This window comes from Pyricularia oryzae, chromosome 5 (assembly GCF_000002495.2).
Source record: "Pyricularia oryzae 70-15 chromosome 5, whole genome shotgun sequence".
NCBI lineage: Eukaryota > Fungi > Ascomycota > Sordariomycetes > Magnaporthales > Pyriculariaceae > Pyricularia > Pyricularia oryzae.
The window spans coordinates 4,327,924-4,345,316 of NC_017852.1; the positions used below are offsets into that span (position 1 = coordinate 4,327,924).

Consider the following 17,393-nt stretch of genomic DNA (forward strand, 5'->3'; position numbering starts at 1 on the left):
CAATAGCGATGCACAACCCATAAAAACCACACCAAAAATTTTGGGATTTGCAATCGAGCGAGCGCTGCAGTGCCTGAAAATTGGGCCTGAGTCAAACGCTAATATAGCGACCCCTCACTGTAATTACAGGGGGGATAGGTGCTAACGTAGCACCTATAACCAACAATTTGCACAAAAACAGCAATATCTTCGTCAATATACGTGCTGCGGATATGCGACAATAACCAAATTAAAGCCTGAAAACAGGGCTTTCCAATAATGCAAAGTGCGCTTTAGTGCACTAGCTAGAACCTTTCCGGGCTCATAACCTGTTAATAACAATGGTGCTAACAGGGGATATAGGGGTAAACCCTAGGTGCGGCGTGGTAAATAACCAGTGCTAAAAGCGCTGAATAATAGGTAGAAATGCACTATAATTTTGGTACTGATAAATAATTGGTTGGGGGAGATTTTGCTTTATTTCCCTTACATACTCTCCGACATCGAAGTGGGGGTCCGCACGCCAGAAAAGGTTCCGGTGCCGCGAATGAATTTCCGAAAAACTAATTTGTATGGGTTTTTGAAAAAACACCCTCATTTGCATACAAACCATCTCTGGGTTTGCATTTAAACGTTAACTTGGTGAAATTTTCAACCCGGTACAGGGTAGCTGACTCGCAGGTGCAGGGTGGGTATTAAACCCGGTACAGGGTAGCTAACCCCACTCGCTGACCTTTAAATTGCATTCCTGCATTAACAAAGTAACGGAATTCCACCATTCCCCACTCCACTTCGGCACTAAATAAAATTGGCTATATACAAATAAAAGTGGGCTTATTACATGCAAAATAATGCATATAATTAACAAAAAGCTAATTTGGTTTATTATAAGTTGGCCAAATCTCGTTCGGTTTGTCGTTTTTCGTCGGGTTCCTGGAATAAAAAACGAAAAATGCGTTTATATTATGCGAAAATTGAGAAAATGTCGGTAATTTTTTAACGTCGTTTTTCAGAGGGTATATTAAACCATTTTTGTAATAAAAATTCGAATTAAAATAAGGTTTTTTTTCGGAGGAAAATGGTCGCGTATACCACCTTTTTTATTTTGTTGCGGAAAATTTCCAAATGGAATATTTGGTAAATGCGTATTTGTACGAAATACCTTTTAAATTATCCAAATATATTATCGAACGTGGTTAAAAGATTAAATTTGAATTTTTCGCGCCTATTAAAAAGGGTTAAAATAACGTTAATATTGGTTCGAAAAACCTGGAATTTCTTTTGGAATTGGGTTGCGCGGAACGTTTATTCGTGGAATTCCTGGTTAATTTAAACAACCTGTTTGCGGAACTGGGCTTCCTCCTTTTTATTATTATTATTATCTTTGGACCGAATAGGGGTTTTTTGGGCCGTTTTGTTGGTCGCAATAAGGGTATTCGGGGTATTGTTTTTGGAGGTTTGGGAAAATATATTGTCGGTAATATTGCTCGGTATATTTTAAAATAAAATATTAAATAGGAATAATTAAAATATTACAATTAAGGTATCGGGTAATTTGTTTTTATATTAAAATACAGTGGATTGAAACAATTAAATGTTTGGTTGGGTAATTGGGGTTTTTAATAATTGGGGGTAAAATTATAATTATTTTCAAATAAATATTAAGGTTAATTAGAATTTAATTGCTGCTAAACAATTTTAAAATCGAATTTATTTATATGGTAATAAACGTGCCTTATACAAATTATATTCCAAACGTGTCACAGACCTGAAGGACAGCCACTGGGCTGTCGCTTAGTCATGACCCCTGTCACGTGAAGGCGCGAGGGCCGAGCGCCTCGCGCGCGTATATCTACGCGAAATCTCTGCAGTCTCCGATATGTAGCTCCTCGAGCTACGTCTTCGTCAACAACCACCTGCTACCCTGTACCTGGAAGACTAGATAGCCAATATACTCTGTCCTGTTACCTGATCGCCCGCACCTACCTGTCCGCCCTGCCTGCCCGTGACATTACGTAGCTCCTTCATTAGGTGCCCGCGATGCCTGCGTCACTGCAACCCCCGATCTTAACCGATTCGACCGAGGAACTGATCGAACACCTACAAAGACACCCTGAACAATGGGTGTCTTACATCTCCGATTCCTACCAAAAGCTGCAACTATTGCACGATAGCAACGTCCGCCTGAACTCCTGCCTAGAAATGCAGGAAGCCGAGACCCAACGCGCCCGCGCCGAAACGGACCGTGTCCGCGACAAGGCGCAGGCCGACATTCTGGCCATGGCCATGGAAAAGGCCTCCGCCATAACCTCCCGGGATGCCGCTTTCGCCGAATTAGAGAAAACACGGTCCGAACTGAAGGAAGTTCGGACCGTAACGCTACCCACGGTACACATAACCACCCCCGCCCCAACTACCAACACGCCTGTTGAACCCCTTATGGTTACTCCTATGGGAACGACTCCGCCGCCTGCTTCCGAACATCCCGCCTCCGCCCGCCTTTCTGAACGACTTCCAGACCCCGATAAATTTACGGGCGCCCGCTCCGACCTCCGCCGCTTCGCCACCCAAATCCGGGGGAAGATGACCTCAAACAAAGACCGCTTCCCCAACCCCGAATCACGCCTGATTTATATAGCCGGTCGACTGTCCGGTAAAGCGTACAACCTGATCCTGCCCAAAATGGTCGGAGGCACACCCCAATTCGGAGATTATACGGATCTCCTCCAATACCTAGAGGAGGCATTCGGGGACCCCGACCACGTCCAAAACGCACAAAACAAACTATATGCCCTGAAGCAGCGGAACGTAGATTTCGCCGAGTATCTGTCGGAGTTCCAACGCCTGTCTTTGGAAGGAGAAATGCCGGAGGATGCCCTCCCCCCTCTTTTATTCCAGGGAATATCGGAAGAGCTCCAGGACATGCTCCTCCACAACCCCGCCCCATCTCGCCAATACCACGAATTCACCCGACACCTGCAAAGCTTGGATAACCGCTACCGCCAGCACCAGCAGTATAAAAATAGACAGACACGTACCCCTCGGGCCGCAGCGCCCCCCGCGCGCGCGGCTCCCCGAACCCAACCCGACATACCGCGGGCCGCCCCCAAGCCAAACGCGGAGCTCCCGCTTAACGACCCTATGGACCTGAGCAGCCAACGCCGCCACAACCGCAAGGAAAACATGCTATGTTACCGTTGTGGATCCCAAGAACATTTCGTTGCCAAATGCCCGGAACCGGATACCCGCCGCACGCGGCTGCACCAGGCCGGAATCGAACGATCCAGGTCCAGGTCCAGGTCCCCGCGCCAAATACAAACCAAACTCCCTAAAAACCCCCGCCGCGGCTCGGACGCCAGCCGCTCCAGCAGCCGAAGTTCGAAAAACGGAGCCCGCCTGGGATAAGTCGCCCCCAGGCCGCCAAGGCCGCGCATAGACCGCCGGCGATCCGCATCTCTGCCGCCGCCGTTCACGGGTTCCCCGTTGAAGAGGAATATAACCAACGATCCGACCTGATGATCCTGCCTGCCGAACTGACAGTGGGGGGCCAAAACCTCCCAACCTATGCCCTCACCGATTGCGGTGCGGAAGGAAAATGCTTCCTCGACCAAGGATGGGCCGAAGAACGCCAACTACAAATGTATCCGCTGCGAAACCCATTCGACATCGAAGTATTCGACGGAAGGACCGCCGAAAGTGGGAAGTGCACCCATTATGTCCGAGGACAATTGAGAATCAAGGACCACATCCAGAAAAACGCGCTGTTCTTCGTCACACAGCTAGCCCACTACCCCATTGTGCTAGGAATGCCTTGGCTAAAGCAGCACGATCCAACGATTGGATTCGCGTCACACGTTATTACGTTTGACAGCGACTATTGCCGCCGACACTGCAATATGCCCGACAAACCGGAGAAGGTTAAAGCTTTACACGCCGTACCAAAAAAAAGCCGCCCCCAGTACCAGGCTGACCGACCGCCGTCCCTCCGCGAAATGGATATCGCCCCTATCTCCCTGCAAGCCGCGAGCATGTACGCCCGCCGCCGATCCTGCCGACTGTACGCCGTAACCTTGAAACAGATTGATGAGGTCCTAGCCGCCGACCCCCAAAATAGGAACGGGCCGACCCTGCCCGAAACAATCCGGGAATTCGCGGACGTATTTTCCCCGCAAGAAGCCGAGAAGCTGCCCCCACACCGACCGTCCGACCACCATATCCCGCTTATAGAAGGAAAAACGCCGCCGTTCGGCCCCCTGTACGCCATGTCCCGCGAAGAGCTGATAGCCCTTAAGGAATGGCTGACCGCAGAGTTGAAAAAAGGGTTTATCAGACCCAGTTCGTCATCCGTCGCCTCGCCCGTTTTGTTCGTGAAGAAGCAGGGAGGAGGGTTGAGGTTTTGCGTGGATTACCGCGCGCTGAATAACATTACCGTAAAAGACCGTTACCCGCTGCCGCTAGTCCGAGAGACCCTGAACAACCTGGCCGGCATGAAATTCTTCTCGAAAATCGATATCGTTTCCGCTTTTAACAATATTCGGATTAAAAAGGGGGAAGAATACCTGACGGCATTCCGCACGAGATTCGGCTTATACGAGAGCCTAGTCATGCCTTTCGGGCTAACGGGAGCCCCCGCGACGTTCCAGAGATATATAAACGACTCCCTGCGCGAATACTTAGACGTATTTTGTACAGCCTACCTGGACGACATTTTAATTTATAGCCGCACCCGAACAGAACACGAAGAACATTTGAAACTCGTACTGGAAGCCCTGAGGAAAGCCGGGCTATACGCCAACGCCGCGAAGTGCGAATTCTTCGTGACGGAAACCAAGTTCCTGGGCCTGCTGGTCGGCGTCGAAGGCGTAAAAATGGACCCTGAAAAAATCACCGCTGTCCTGGACTGGCAAACACCCAAAAAGCTTACTGACGTACAAGCATTTTTGGGGTTTGGCAACTTTTACCGGCGCTTTATCCGAGATTTCTCAAAGATCGTAGCCCCTTTGACGAGATTGACCAAGAAAGACGTCGCATTCGAATGGAATAGCGCCTGCGAAACCGCCTTCCGACTGCTGAAGAGAAAGTTTACCGAAGCCCCCGTACTGGCGCACTTCGATTGGGAAAAGGATGTGATCCTGGAGACCGACGCTTCCGATTATGTTTCTGCGGGAATATTGTCACAATACGGCGACGACGGAATACTCCGCCCCGTCGCGTTCTTTTCGAAAAAACACACAGCTACCGAATGCAATTACGAGATTTACGACAAAGAATTGCTAGCCATTATCCGCTGTTTTGAAGAATGGCGCCCGGAACTCGAAGGGACGTCGTCCCCGGTCCAAGTAATTACGGACCACCGCAACCTGGAATATTTCACGACGACGAAAATGCTCAACCGCCGACAAGCCCGATGGGCCGAATTCCTGTCAAGATTTAATTTCCGTATCACCTACCGACCCGGGAAACAAGGAGCGAAACCCGACGCACTAACCAGGAGGTCAGAGGATATGCCTGAGGAGGGGGATGAACGACTTAAGCACCAAACACAAGTCGTACTGAAAGAACACAATTTACCTGCCCGCCCCACCCGGTTACAACCCATAATCCGCCAAAACAAACCCCTATTGCCAAAACACCTGATAGAGCTACTAGACGCCGGATACGAATCCGACCCGATAACGCAATCTGCCCTAGAAGCGTTGAGGACAGGCGCCGACCGCCACCCCAAGCTGCAATTGGCCGAATGCGAAGAACGATCCGGCTATTTGTATTACCGCAATAGACTGTACGTACCCGATTCGAATAATCTGAAAGCCGAGATCCTGCGCCGCTGCCACGACTCCCCCGTCGCCGGTCACCCCGGCAAAGCAAAAACCTACGACCTGCTGTCCCGAGAATATTACTGGCCCGGAATGCTACATTACGTATCATTATGGGTAAAGAAATGCCAGACCTGCCGCCGAATCAACCCGTCCCGCGAAGGCCACCAGGGCCTCCTGCGACCCCTGCCCACTCCTGAACGCTCATGGCAACACCTGTCGATGGATTTTATCACACATTTGCCGCAAAGCAACGGCCACGACGCCATCCTAGTGGTCGTAGACCGCCTGACTAAGATGAGACACTTCGTCCCTTGTAAAGGGACCTGCAATGCCGAGGACACCGCCAACCTGTACCTACACCACGTATGGAAACTACACGGGTTGCCCCTGACGATAGTTTCGGATAGAGGCACCCAATTCGTGTCGAAGTTTTGGAAACACCTGACAACCCGTTTGAAAATCGACAGCCTGCTATCCACTGCTCACCACCCCGAGACTGACGGACAGACCGAGCGTTTTAACGCGTCCCTGGAACAATATTTGAGAGCTTATGTGGCCTACCTGCAAGATGATTGGGAAAGTTGGCTTCCCCTCGCCGAATTCACAGCCAACTCCCACAAGTCCGAGACCACCGGAACCTCCCCGTTTTACGCGACTTACGGATTCCATCCCCGCATGGGATTCGAGCCGGTACCCCTGAACCAGCCTTTGCCCGCCCAGCGGGATGCCGAAAAGCTAGCCGCCCGAATGGAAGCCATTCTGGAACAAGCCCGCGCCGAAATGACCGCCGCCCAAGCCCGTTACGAAGAACAGGCGAACCGACACCGTACCCCGGCCCGCCGGCTTACCGTCGGCCAATATGTGTGGTTAGACGCACGGAACATCCAGACCGCCCGCCCGCAGAAGAAACTGGATTGGAAGAACTTGGGACCCTTCCGAATTTCTGAAGTGATTAGCCCGTACGCCTACCGTTTGGACCTGCCGTCGTCTATGAGAGTACACCCTGTTTTCAATATAAACCGACTAAAACCTGCTGACGTTGAGCCCCTGCCGGGCCAACAACCTGCACCGCCACCCCATTTGGAAGTGGAAGGTGAGAGAGAATACGAAGTCGAAGAGATCCTCGACTCCTTTTGGGAAACCCGCGGCCGAGGAGGCCGCCGGCTGAAATATATCGTCCGTTGGGCTGGATATAGCGAACCCACGACTGAACCTGCCGATTACCTGGAAAACGCTGCTCAATTGGTAAAGAATTTCCACCGTCGATACCCCCATAAGCCCGGGCCCCGGCCGTGACGGAGCTCGGCCTGGAAGGGGGGAATACTGTCACAGACCTGAAGGACAGCCACTGGGCTGTCGCTTAGTCATGACCCCTGTCACGTGAAGGCGCGAGGGCCGAGCGCCTCGCGCGCGTATATCTACGCGAAATCTCTGCAGTCTCCGATATGTAGCTCCTCGAGCTACGTCTTCGTCAACAACCACCTGCTACCCTGTACCTGGAAGACTAGATAGCCAATATACTCTGTCCTGTTACCTGATCGCCCGCACCTACCTGTCCGCCCTGCCTGCCCGTGACAAAACGTGATTTTTTTGATTTTATTGGATTAGTGAAATTATTTTCCCTGATTTGTTATAATTTTAAAAGATTATTAAAATTATTTTTTTGGTAGTTACGTAATATTACGTGATTTTTTTTATGTAATCCCTTTTTTGCCGGTCGGTGATTTCTTTGGGCGGGTGTCGTTAGGAGGGGTGTGACCCCACCTGGCCTCCCTGGTACCGGCCCAACTGTCTGGTCGTAACAATTAAGAAGACGAACGGCAAGGTCGATCTCAGGCATTACGCGGGGAACTATCTCACTTATGTGCTGGATCTGCCGCAGAAGCCCAACGTCCCCTGTGGGACGCAGCCAAGGGCTACGTTGTAATTCTGAATATAACATCCGACGAGTCCTTGACATGTCCCTTCCAGTTGGTATCCGTAAACATAACGTGCAAGCCTTGAATTGATTCATGGACCATGATGCAGAGAACATATTCAGCCAACACTACATCTCCGCAATTATTCTTGTAGGCGGCCAAATCACATGACATAAAGTATCCCATGATGCAAACCCGGAGGTGAAGCCGCATTCGAAGCTGTCCTGCCGGCAGGCTGAGCCGGCGGCCAAACCATGTTCCGCCAGGCGCGTCTCGGTCCAATCAAATTTCAAGTCGGTGAACTTGTTTCGAGTTGACTCACAAGTAGCCCAAAGTCACAAAAGATCTAGGTCTAGATTCTAGTCTAATAAGCATTCACCCTCTTGATAAGGCGCAGAGAGGTTCGCAGTCACGTACGTTACACATATACACACACACTCACAAGTGGTATTTTCCGAAAAAAGCCAATCTGCGCCAACAATTCTCCCAAAAATTCACCCAACTCCACCCAAAAAATGTACTCCACCAATCCAGACCTCGACAAAGCCCTCTCCTCCATCACGGGCAGCAACCGCGCACTCGAAACCCTCGCGCGCCTGCACGAACAAGCGCTGGCGGAGCCGCCCTTTGTCAGCACGGACGCGCGCGCCTCCGAGACGGAGACGCGCGAGGAGGCGCTGCGGCGACACACGCGGGAGCTGTTCGTCGCGCTGGACCCGGACAAGGCGGCGCTGGCGTACCTGCTGGTGCGGGGTTCGGGGGCGCGTTGCGTGGTGGAGGCGGGGACCAGCTTTGGCGTCTCGACCATCTGGCTCGCGCTGGCGGTCGGGCAGAACGCCGGCGACGACGCGGGGGTTGCGAGGGTGATTGCCACGGAGAACGAGCCGGAAAAGGCGGCGAGGGCGAGGGAGAATTGGGCCGCTGCTGGTGAGGATGTGGCGAGGTGGATTGAGCTGAGGGAGGGTGACATCTTGGAGACGCTCAAGCAGGGTCTGCCACGGGTGGATCTTTTGCTTCTCGACAGTAAGTTGCTCCCGGGGCTCTTTTTTTTTCATACTGCCAATGACAGGCTGACCGCGACTTGGCAATAGTCTGGACACCGCTGGCCCTTCCGACTCTCAAGCTGGTACAGCCAATGATGAAAAAGGGTGCCATGGTCATTGTGGACAATATCGAGGATGCCAAGTCGGGCTATCGCGATCTCCTGGATTATGTCGATCAGCCGGACAGTGGGTTCAATATGACAGTTTTGCCGTACAATGGCGGGCTAGGCCTGCTTGTGTACACGGGGTCCAAGTAAGGATGGAGTTTGACGGCCCATCATCGCCTGCGAGGTTCGAAATGTGAACCTATTATCAATTATCCCGTCAAAAGCTCATCACTTTCTCGCATGCATTTGACCAAGGGGTTACCCAAAGGTTTCGGTTATATTTATGTTTGTATATATATGCTCTCACTGGCAGCTAAACCAGTCAGTTTTCTGCAACAAAGAAAACCTAGTAGTATCCTACAAGACAAAATCTCTCAAAACCATCGATGTTTCAAGACATTAAGCCACCCGCCAACATTACGCGTTCCGGAGCACAGCCTGCTCGTGCTGCTCCGTCGTGGGAACGCCGTCGCTACCAGGCCTTTGCTTGGCGTGGTCGTGGTTGACGTCGGCCTCGCCGGGGACGGCGGTGTTGTCGCTGCCGACCGAGCCCCTGACTCCGCCCTGGACGTGCTCGCCCTCGGGCACGTACTTCTCGTCCTTGGTGCGGCGGTTGATGTATCCGGGGGGAGTCCACTTGCGCGAGTTCCAGGGCTTGATGGACGGGTCGCCGTACATGCGGTCGACGTTCTCGAGCGACAGCATGCGGGACTCGTAGAGGAAGAAGTACACGCCCAGGGCACCGCACAAGTTGACGGCGGCAAACACGAAGCCGTAGGAGAACGAGATGCCGTCGGTGGCGATGGGCGTGAGGAACGAAATCATAAAGTTGCCCAGCCAGTTGCCGGCTGTGGACAGCGAGGCCTGCTTGGCACGCGTGCGGAGCGGGAAGGTCTCGCCGATGACGACCCAGCAGATGGGACCCCAGGTGCTGTTTGGTTGCGTAAAGGTCAGTCAGTTGATCAACACGAAAAACAAAGATTCCGCAAAGCTATTTATTGTGGAAGCGGGGTGTTGTCGCTTACCTGGCGAACGAAGCAATAAACATGCAGGCGGACACAATCATGACGATGCCAGAGACGCGGTTCTCTGTGGGCGGCAGAGCGGTTCCAATGGCAGCAAAAACAGCCAGCCAGACCGCCTGCCACGCGCCACCAATAAAGAGGGGACCACGACGTCCAAACTTCTCGACAATGTACAGACCCAAGAAGGTCATGGCGACGTTGACGGCGCCCAGGATCAATTGCGTGACGATAGGGTCGTCGACACCAGCAGACTGGAAAATCGTGGCACCGTAGTAGAAGAAGTAGTTTACACCGGTCCACTGCTGCGTAAAGTGCAGGAACATGCCCAGGATGGTGCGGTACACAACCTTGGGAATGCCTTCGGAACCGCCCTTGCCGGTGAAGCATTCGGCCCAGCTGCCGACTCCGACGCTGGACTCCTCCTTGATGATCTTGTACATCTCGCTGATGTCGGTCTCGACGAGGACGTTGTTGGGGTCGTGCTTCATGCCGCGGAGACGAGCGATGGACATGCGAGCACCATCCCAGTCCTGACGTCCGGCGAGCCAACGGGGAGACTCGGGGACGAGCAGGATGCCGATACCGAGAGGCACGCTGAAGAAGATGCCCAGGCCAATCACGATTCTCCACGAGGCGTCGGAGCCCTGGATGTTCCTGACACCGTAGTTGATGATGTTTGAGATGAGGATTCCGAAAGCTGTGATGGTAGATTGTTAGAAATCAACTCGCAAACACCCCCCCCCCCCTAACAAAAATCCGGGTTTCCGATAACAAGCAGCGGGGAGCGTCTTACTGATGAGCAGTTGGTAGCTGGCCACAACGGCACCCCTAATCTCACGGGGAGCACACTCCGACTGGAACATGGGCACACCGACAGACAGGTTACCAATACCAAAACCAGCAATCAGGCGACCCATCATCATGTGAATCCAAGACTCCATGGCAGTAATCTGGATGATGTTGCCGATGATGAACAAGATGACACCGAACGCCAAACTCCTCCGACGTCCCCACCAGTCGGCAGTGTAGGCACCAGAAAGAGCACCGATGAGCGTTCCGATGCTCATCAGGGACACCATGGTGGACTGAATGATGGGAACCCATTCCCGGATGCCATTCTCCCCAACGGGGCCCGTGGCGAAGCGGCGCTGAAAGTCCTCGAAGATGAGCATGCCCGAGATCTGACCCGTGTCGTAACCGAAAAGAAAGCCACCCAGGCTGGTGACAGCGCCGAGGAAGAGAGACTCGACGCCGCACTCGGCGCCATTGACCCTGATGGACCTGTACAAGAAACAAATTCGACGTTAGTCTCTATGGCGTGGGATTTTTGATGTCGAGTTTGCAAGCGGTTGCAGTTTGTGTAACTTACTTGCCGCCAAGCATGATTGCTGTTGAAAAAAGAAGTATACGCAAGAGGGTATCACAGGTTGACAAAATAAAACAGACGAAAAGGGATCAAAATCGAAAAGAAAAGTTCGGCCGGGCCCTGGGGGATTTTGGCCAACAGGTGGTGTCTTGGTGGCTTGGGGGACCACTTTACGGTTGTGTCAGTAGATCGGGCTCACTCGAGGTCCATTGAAAAAAAAAAAAAGTCGGATTGAGGAAACAGACGAGCAGATCACTGTACAAGAAATACATTCCGGAACCAGAAGAAATGCGGCAGACGAGTGCGTTTTTGAACCACGGCGCGCGTCGAGGATCCGTGGTGGGTTTTTTTTCTTTCCAAGCATCACCAAGACGCCAAGAGGCCGTCCAAGATGACGTCGTTGCACGGTTTCCTTTGTAAAACTGTAGCCACCCACGACTCATTCACGATCCGCAAAGGGGGAGCAAAAAATGAAAGGACCACGTGCCGCGAAATTGCAGCAAAGCAGCAAAAGCCTCACGAAAAAAAAAAGGAATTAAAAAAAAAATTGGAAAACAAAAGAGACCACAAAATAACGGGATGACGGAGCCCGTCGCCTGGGCCCACGTCTGCGGTGTGGTCGTCTTGTTTGCACGAGAAAGCGCCGACTGGGTGGAGCAGGTCTCCATGACGTTTGGCTTTGCTAGGTAATCAAGGTAAAGTCCCTGGGTGCCGAGTAACAAGAAGGGAGAAATTCGGTTCGCGTTGTGGGAAAAAAGTCCGTTTCGGAACACGGCACACAAGGGGGCCAGGTACTGGAAAGTTGCATTTTTTTTTATTTGCTTTTTGTGTCCGGCTGGCCGTTGGAAACTCTTTTCTTTTTTTATCGCCTAATTTATTTTCTCCCTTTGTTGGAGAAGGCTGCATCAGATCAGAAAAAAACTTCCCTTGCCAAGGGGCAGCCACAAAGTGCGGGGGAACCATTGGCATCCATCCTCGAATTTTGCTCTACGTCCCAAATGGAAAAAATAGCCCCAAGATCGCTGGTCAGCGGTGAGGAGGAGGCACAGCTGAGCTGGCCGGCGACGAATGAGGCCGCATCCGGGCCGGGAGTTGTTTTCGAGCGCGGCTTGGCCGTCGTCATTGTTGTCTGCCGTCAGCCAACCGGCGTCATGGCATACCCTGAAAAGGTGGGTTCGGGCCAACCGCTTATTGTCAAGGATGGAAGTTTAGAACAGTTTCAAAATCCGGGGAAGTTGATCGCGTGTGCACATGAGTGATCTATGACGAGATTTGTCCTTACCGAGCCAAATCATTCATCTTGAGAATTGATTAGCTGCAGTGTCCGAGGACAAAGGAGCTGACAGTTTGCCCTGTTTGTTGCATTGTTCTGGGGGGTGGCATGTTTACGCAAGCAGACATGAGCTGAGAAAGTGGGGTTTTGGCCTTGACAAAAACAGACCAAAAAAAAAAAAAAATTCTACACAAGCATGCAGGCGTTGGAAAATCATTCATTCCATGACCGTTGGCAAATAGATTTTCTTGGCCAGACCCGACAAGCCAGCTCGGACAATGCAGCTGGCTTCCATTGGCTAGCTAGCATGAACTACACGTGATCAGTCCCACTTTGAACCAAGTCTCGTGCATTTTCTATTTTCTATTTTCTTAGCATTGCTCCACGAGACCCAATTTTGCCGCGTCAAATCTCCTTGATCTCCTCTGTGAGGCCGAGCAACGGCCGATTGGAAAAGGGAGAGAAGAAAAAAAACTTACCGCGGTCGATCGAGGAAGATTTTCAAGGGGAAAAGGGGTCTCGTGTCTGCAAAAGGGTTCCCAGACGATCTCAATACCGTCACTGCGGTATAAATTTTTCGCTCTCCTGGGGTCTCGTGGTCTCGCCTCTGGGAGCCTCTTTTTGTCCTCAACAAAAAAAGCCCACTTTGTTGCACGCAAGCTTGCACCCGGTAGTTCCGACGATTGCAATATAGTGGCAAAAGTGAAAGCTTTTTGTGTCTTTTGCAAGTCCAGAAGACAGACAAGCGGGCAGCAAACCCGTCTCGCTTGCACTCCTTTCTTCTTTCTGTCGCCCGCCAGCCAGAGCCGAATCCCGAAATCACGAGCATACTGACCCAAAATTTGAACGGGTCCGTCGCGGAACTCTTTTCCGGCCGGAGCCTGGGTCCTTCTCCGAGTATTCTAGTTGCATCCTCCAAACGGGGGAGTGTCAAGGCGGAGAAGGGAGCCATGGGGTTTCTTGGCGATGGTTCGTGGCCTGCTAATTGTTCTTGGTGCCCCCTTTTTTTGCTTTTCTTCTCCATGCATTCCGTGACCATTCGAAGGTCAACCTTGTTCCATGGAGTCTTGTGTTGAAATCCTGTGTTCGCGCTGGGTTTAGTCTGGGGCCAATTGTCTCGCTCACGACCATAAATTTGCTCAGTAAAAAGTCCAGTCAACTCTCATTGTCCCAATTAATATATGCCTACCGACCTCTCTGGAGGCCTACCCCGTCGTCACCTCAAGATGAACGGTGTCAAGTTGATACCCTCCAGCCATTCACCACATCAAACAAGGTCTCGGTTGAGCCGACATTGCCCGGGAAGACCACGTATGGGATCCCACTCCATTTGCTCTCCGGCTCGTCGCATCGCCACAAAGGCACGCCGGCCGCTGCCTGGCCGACGATTTCTGCTCGTTTGAACCCGAGACCTTTGGTGGCCATGTCCGAGGAAGTGATGCCTCCCTGTCCCACTGGTTAGAATGAACGAAATGGCGTGGGTGATAAAGGGGAGGGGAAACCAATAGTAATTAATGCATACCTTGGCAATAACATATCTCGGCCTCGTCTTGAGATTAACCAAGAACGACACGAGAGCTGCGGCAACAGTCGACCCAATGTCCAGACTCTTGGCCGCGTCCTTGCCAACCACTAGCTTCCGGCTGGTCATGACGAGCACATCCTGACCGCGAGTGATTTCCTTCTCCGCCTGCTCAATCGCCCGCGCCACTTCTCCCTGCTCGGCCGTGACGACGCCCTTTTCCTTCTCCTCGAGCAGCTTCTCGACGTCGAGGACAACAGTAGTAAGCCTGTCCCCGCTCTTGTGCACCAGCGCCTCGAGCTGAGCCGTCGTCTTGGGCACGTAGCTGCCGGCGATGACCAGGCCGCCGGCGTCCTTTGTGAACTTGAGCTGCTGCGCCGAGATGGGCGGGATGGGCGAGATGCCCAGGCGGGACGACACAAAGGCCGCACCCGTCCTGAACAGGTACCGCTTGCCGTGCTCCTCGGCCGCCCGAAGCAGTGCCAGCACCACCACGTCGACGTCCTCCTCCGCCGCCGCGTTGACGATCACCACGGAGCCCCTGTCCACCGCAAGCAGCCTCTTGAGCACCCGGTCCACGCCGTCCGCGGCCCGCGTGTCCTCGAGCGGCAGGCTGGCCACCCGCTCGCGCGGTATGGCGCCGCCGCTCTTCTCCACCACGTACTCCCTCAGGTCGGAGTTGGCGTAGCCAAACGTGGCGTCCCGCGCGAACGGCGTCTGGGCGGCGGGGACCAGCGTCTTGCCGTCCTCGCTCGCGACGTAGTGCACGTCGCCCAGCGTGTAGCGCCCGCCCTGCAGGAAGAAGGGGCACAGCAGGGTCGCGTCGGCCTCGCCCAGCACCTCGGAGGCCACGTCGCATTCGAGCGGGAAGTGGCCCCGCAGCGTCGAGTCGCCCCTGAGCACGACCTCGAAGCTGACGCTGGCCTCTGCGGCGGCGGCCTTGAGGTTCGAGCAGATCTCGCGGATCAGGGAGCGGGCCTGCGGTGGGTGCAGCGCACGACTGTTGGTCAGGATGAAGAAGCCGGAGCCCGGCCTCGTGCGGCGGAACTCAGCCGTCAGAGTTGCGGGGTCCCACACGGCGAGCACGGGGATGCCGTTGCAGGTCTGCGTGCCGGTTGGGTCATCGTCCAGGGCCACGAGAATGGGAATTTTTGTGCCGCCCTGGGACAATGCTGTGCGGATTTGAGCGCGGGGATCTTGTGTTGTTTGCGCGACAAGGGAAGAGAGTGTGCTGGCCAGCTCAAGCGCTGGGGGGTCGTTGGGGGATGCCATTACGTCGTTGTTTGCGGTAGGACTTGAGGGGTGATGGAGAAGCTGTCGTGGCTTGCAACTTCCAAATCGTGAGCCGAGTGTTGTTATTGATCCCCTGCGTAATGTCAAGCTGCACGTCTGAGGTGGTTACTAAGTTGACCGGTTTTTTGAACTGATAGAAAGAACAAACTCTCATGGTTCAAGTTGGAAATTTAGCAGTCAGGCGACCTATAATGAGATTGACTCGAGATTGTTCTTCCGTATTGACTCCCGGACTTCTCGCCGGTATTGCCCCGAGTTGTTTGTAGTATTCAAATGCGGGGAAGCTCCGTAGTAAACCGCGGGGAAATTTGAACCAAGCTTCACCACCTGTTTTCCTAAACTTTTGACGACAAATCCACTGAACAGTACACGCATCTGTTTGTTTTGTAGGCTCCATTGAGCTTGTGGAAAACAAGTAAACATCCCAAGGCCGAATTTGTTCAAAAGGTGGCGCCTTCGCCTAACCAACAACAAGCTGTAGTTATTTTTTTGGACCGCATACGTAGCTCAGGTGAGTAAGGTACACTTACCTTGGCTACCTAGGTAGGATACCAAGGGCGACTGAAACACGGAAGCGTACAAGGAACCACGGAAAAGCTACCTAGGTACCGTAACCGCCAAACCTCATCCGCTGCTCATCAGATCGGCGGGTATTGCCGGAGACCGCCGCCGATCCACTCCAATCTGTTTCCGCCAGAGACCCCACAATGCCATTTTGAGGAGGCCAGAATCGCCGTTTCCGAGCTGTGCAAGAAAGTCGCGCAATACGAGCTCCCGGAGAAACCTCATCGCGATCTTGCCCCCGAATGCTCGCAAGCCAGACGTACAAGACTTTGCTGAGCATGAGACCCTATCGCGGTCCATATATCTCGCCAGAAGAGGATGAGGAAGCCGCCCAAAATTAGCTTGAGGCGACACCACAAGACGTTTCTGGTCTGCTGCCACAACAGTTCCTGATACAAAAGTCCATTCTGGTTCGAGGTCAGGGCCTATGCGATTCAGTTTTAACGCATGCGGCTGTACACGGTCGACCTGCCCATTTACGAGCGAAAGTGCTGGTCGTTTGGTGGGGAGTCGGGGAACTTGCGGTATTTGAAAGCTGCTGACAGGGGCAGTCCGGCGGCTCAAAATCATTCCTCAGTCCTACCTGTGAACTTACTCATCGCAGTTTTATTGTACAAACATATTTATCCTTCAGCCCGCCATGGCCACCTCCTGGACGAGCTGGAGCGAAAGCAGGCGGTCGAGAACGCTCTTGCGCTTGCAAATCCCAAATGTGGATTGGTGTTTTGCGTTTTCGTCAGCAGAGAAGCCCATCTGAGAGACTTGGTTACTCGAGAGCCTGAAAGACTTGTCAAGCAGAAGAATTTTACACTGCCTATGTGAGTTGCTTTTGCCGTCAACACGCCATAGCTTACAAGTTACTGTGCAACAACAGTCGCCGAGCTAACTAGCTTTAAATCGCCCCTTGCAGTTAGCAACTGGCCGCTACGAAAGGCTCAACGAAGTAAACGAGGCTACATCATAGTCATTTCACACCAACAGCGACGAAATACGACACTTCTTCCAGAAGCACTTCCCAAAGACCCTCGAGCTTATCAGCCTGCGCTCTACAGAGGGCATACCGGGCGGTGGGCTCGACAAGGCTTTGATCGACGCTGACGCCGAAGTTGTCCGGTCCTGGGCGGACTTGATGTTTGAGAAGTATTCTGAGAATGAAACGCACCTCGGCTGTGCTGACCATCTGCTTGCCGTTCTACGGAGAAATTAGCTACTCACGAGGGCTGAAAATGCCCTGCCAACTTTGACCGTTGGTGAAATTAGCAAGAGACCAGTTTTATGGCGTGGCAATGCCATGTACATAAATAGGTAGGGTCTAAAGGCTATGAAGAAAGAGAAAGCTGTTTTATAGCCCCTTACAGCCCCTTTCTCTATGTTCGAGTGGCTTGTAGTCCCTGGAAGCAAAGAGAAAGCAATTTCCACCACTTTTTAATCTCCCTGCTATTCATACCAAGCTTTGCCAGACTATCGTACTGTCCTAGTAAAG

General features: G+C 52.7%; 6 protein-coding genes across 6 annotated transcripts; 2 read left to right on the forward strand and 4 right to left on the reverse strand.

The window, feature by feature from the left end:
* Positions 1 to 351: 351 nt before the first annotated feature.
* MGG_17545 (uncharacterized protein) lies at positions 352 to 814 on the reverse strand (the record flags this gene model as incomplete). Its single annotated transcript, XM_003719055.1, has 3 exons — positions 352 to 410; positions 474 to 542; positions 700 to 814. Coding segments are annotated over 3 exons (243 nt in total), but the record flags the coding sequence as incomplete, so codon positions are not given.
* A 7,085-nt stretch (positions 815 to 7,899) lies between these two features.
* Positions 7,900 to 9,275, forward strand: MGG_00041 (O-methyltransferase). Its single transcript, XM_003719056.1, has 2 exons — positions 7,900 to 8,740; positions 8,809 to 9,275. Exons 1-2 carry the CDS (start codon positions 8,233 to 8,235, stop codon positions 9,015 to 9,017), a joined length of 717 nt encoding a protein of 238 aa, XP_003719104.1. The 5' UTR covers positions 7,900 to 8,232; the 3' UTR covers positions 9,018 to 9,275.
* On the reverse strand, positions 9,106 to 12,154 carry MGG_00040 (high-affinity glucose transporter ght2). Its single transcript, XM_003719057.1, has 4 exons — positions 11,262 to 12,154; positions 10,686 to 11,173; positions 9,893 to 10,589; positions 9,106 to 9,798 (listed from the first exon to the last, which is right to left on the reverse strand). The coding sequence occupies exons 1-4, from the start codon at positions 11,273 to 11,275 to the stop codon at positions 9,285 to 9,287; spliced, it is 1,713 nt and encodes a 570-aa protein (XP_003719105.1). The 5' UTR covers positions 11,276 to 12,154; the 3' UTR covers positions 9,106 to 9,284.
* Positions 11,972 to 12,517, forward strand: MGG_17546 (uncharacterized protein; the record flags this gene model as incomplete). The annotated part of the gene is made up of 1 exon (XM_003719058.1): positions 11,972 to 12,517. Exon 1 carries the CDS (start codon positions 12,257 to 12,259, stop codon positions 12,515 to 12,517), a length of 261 nt encoding a protein of 86 aa, XP_003719106.1. The 5' UTR covers positions 11,972 to 12,256.
* A 215-nt stretch (positions 12,518 to 12,732) lies between these two features.
* Positions 12,733 to 15,736, reverse strand: MGG_00039 (uncharacterized protein). Its single transcript, XM_003719059.1, has 3 exons — positions 14,054 to 15,736; positions 13,011 to 13,977; positions 12,733 to 12,887 (listed from the first exon to the last, which is right to left on the reverse strand). The coding sequence occupies exons 1-2, from the start codon at positions 15,323 to 15,325 to the stop codon at positions 13,768 to 13,770; spliced, it is 1,482 nt and encodes a 493-aa protein (XP_003719107.1). The 5' UTR covers positions 15,326 to 15,736; the 3' UTR covers positions 12,733 to 12,887; positions 13,011 to 13,767.
* Positions 15,737 to 15,947: 211 nt separating this feature from the next.
* Positions 15,948 to 17,331, reverse strand: MGG_11688 (uncharacterized protein; the record flags this gene model as incomplete). The annotated part of the gene is made up of 4 exons (XM_003719060.1): positions 17,126 to 17,331; positions 16,972 to 17,035; positions 16,174 to 16,335; positions 15,948 to 16,090 (listed from the first exon to the last, which is right to left on the reverse strand). The coding sequence occupies exons 1-4, from the start codon at positions 17,207 to 17,209 to the stop codon at positions 15,948 to 15,950; spliced, it is 453 nt and encodes a 150-aa protein (XP_003719108.1). The 5' UTR covers positions 17,210 to 17,331.
* Positions 17,332 to 17,393: the final 62 nt, after the last annotated feature.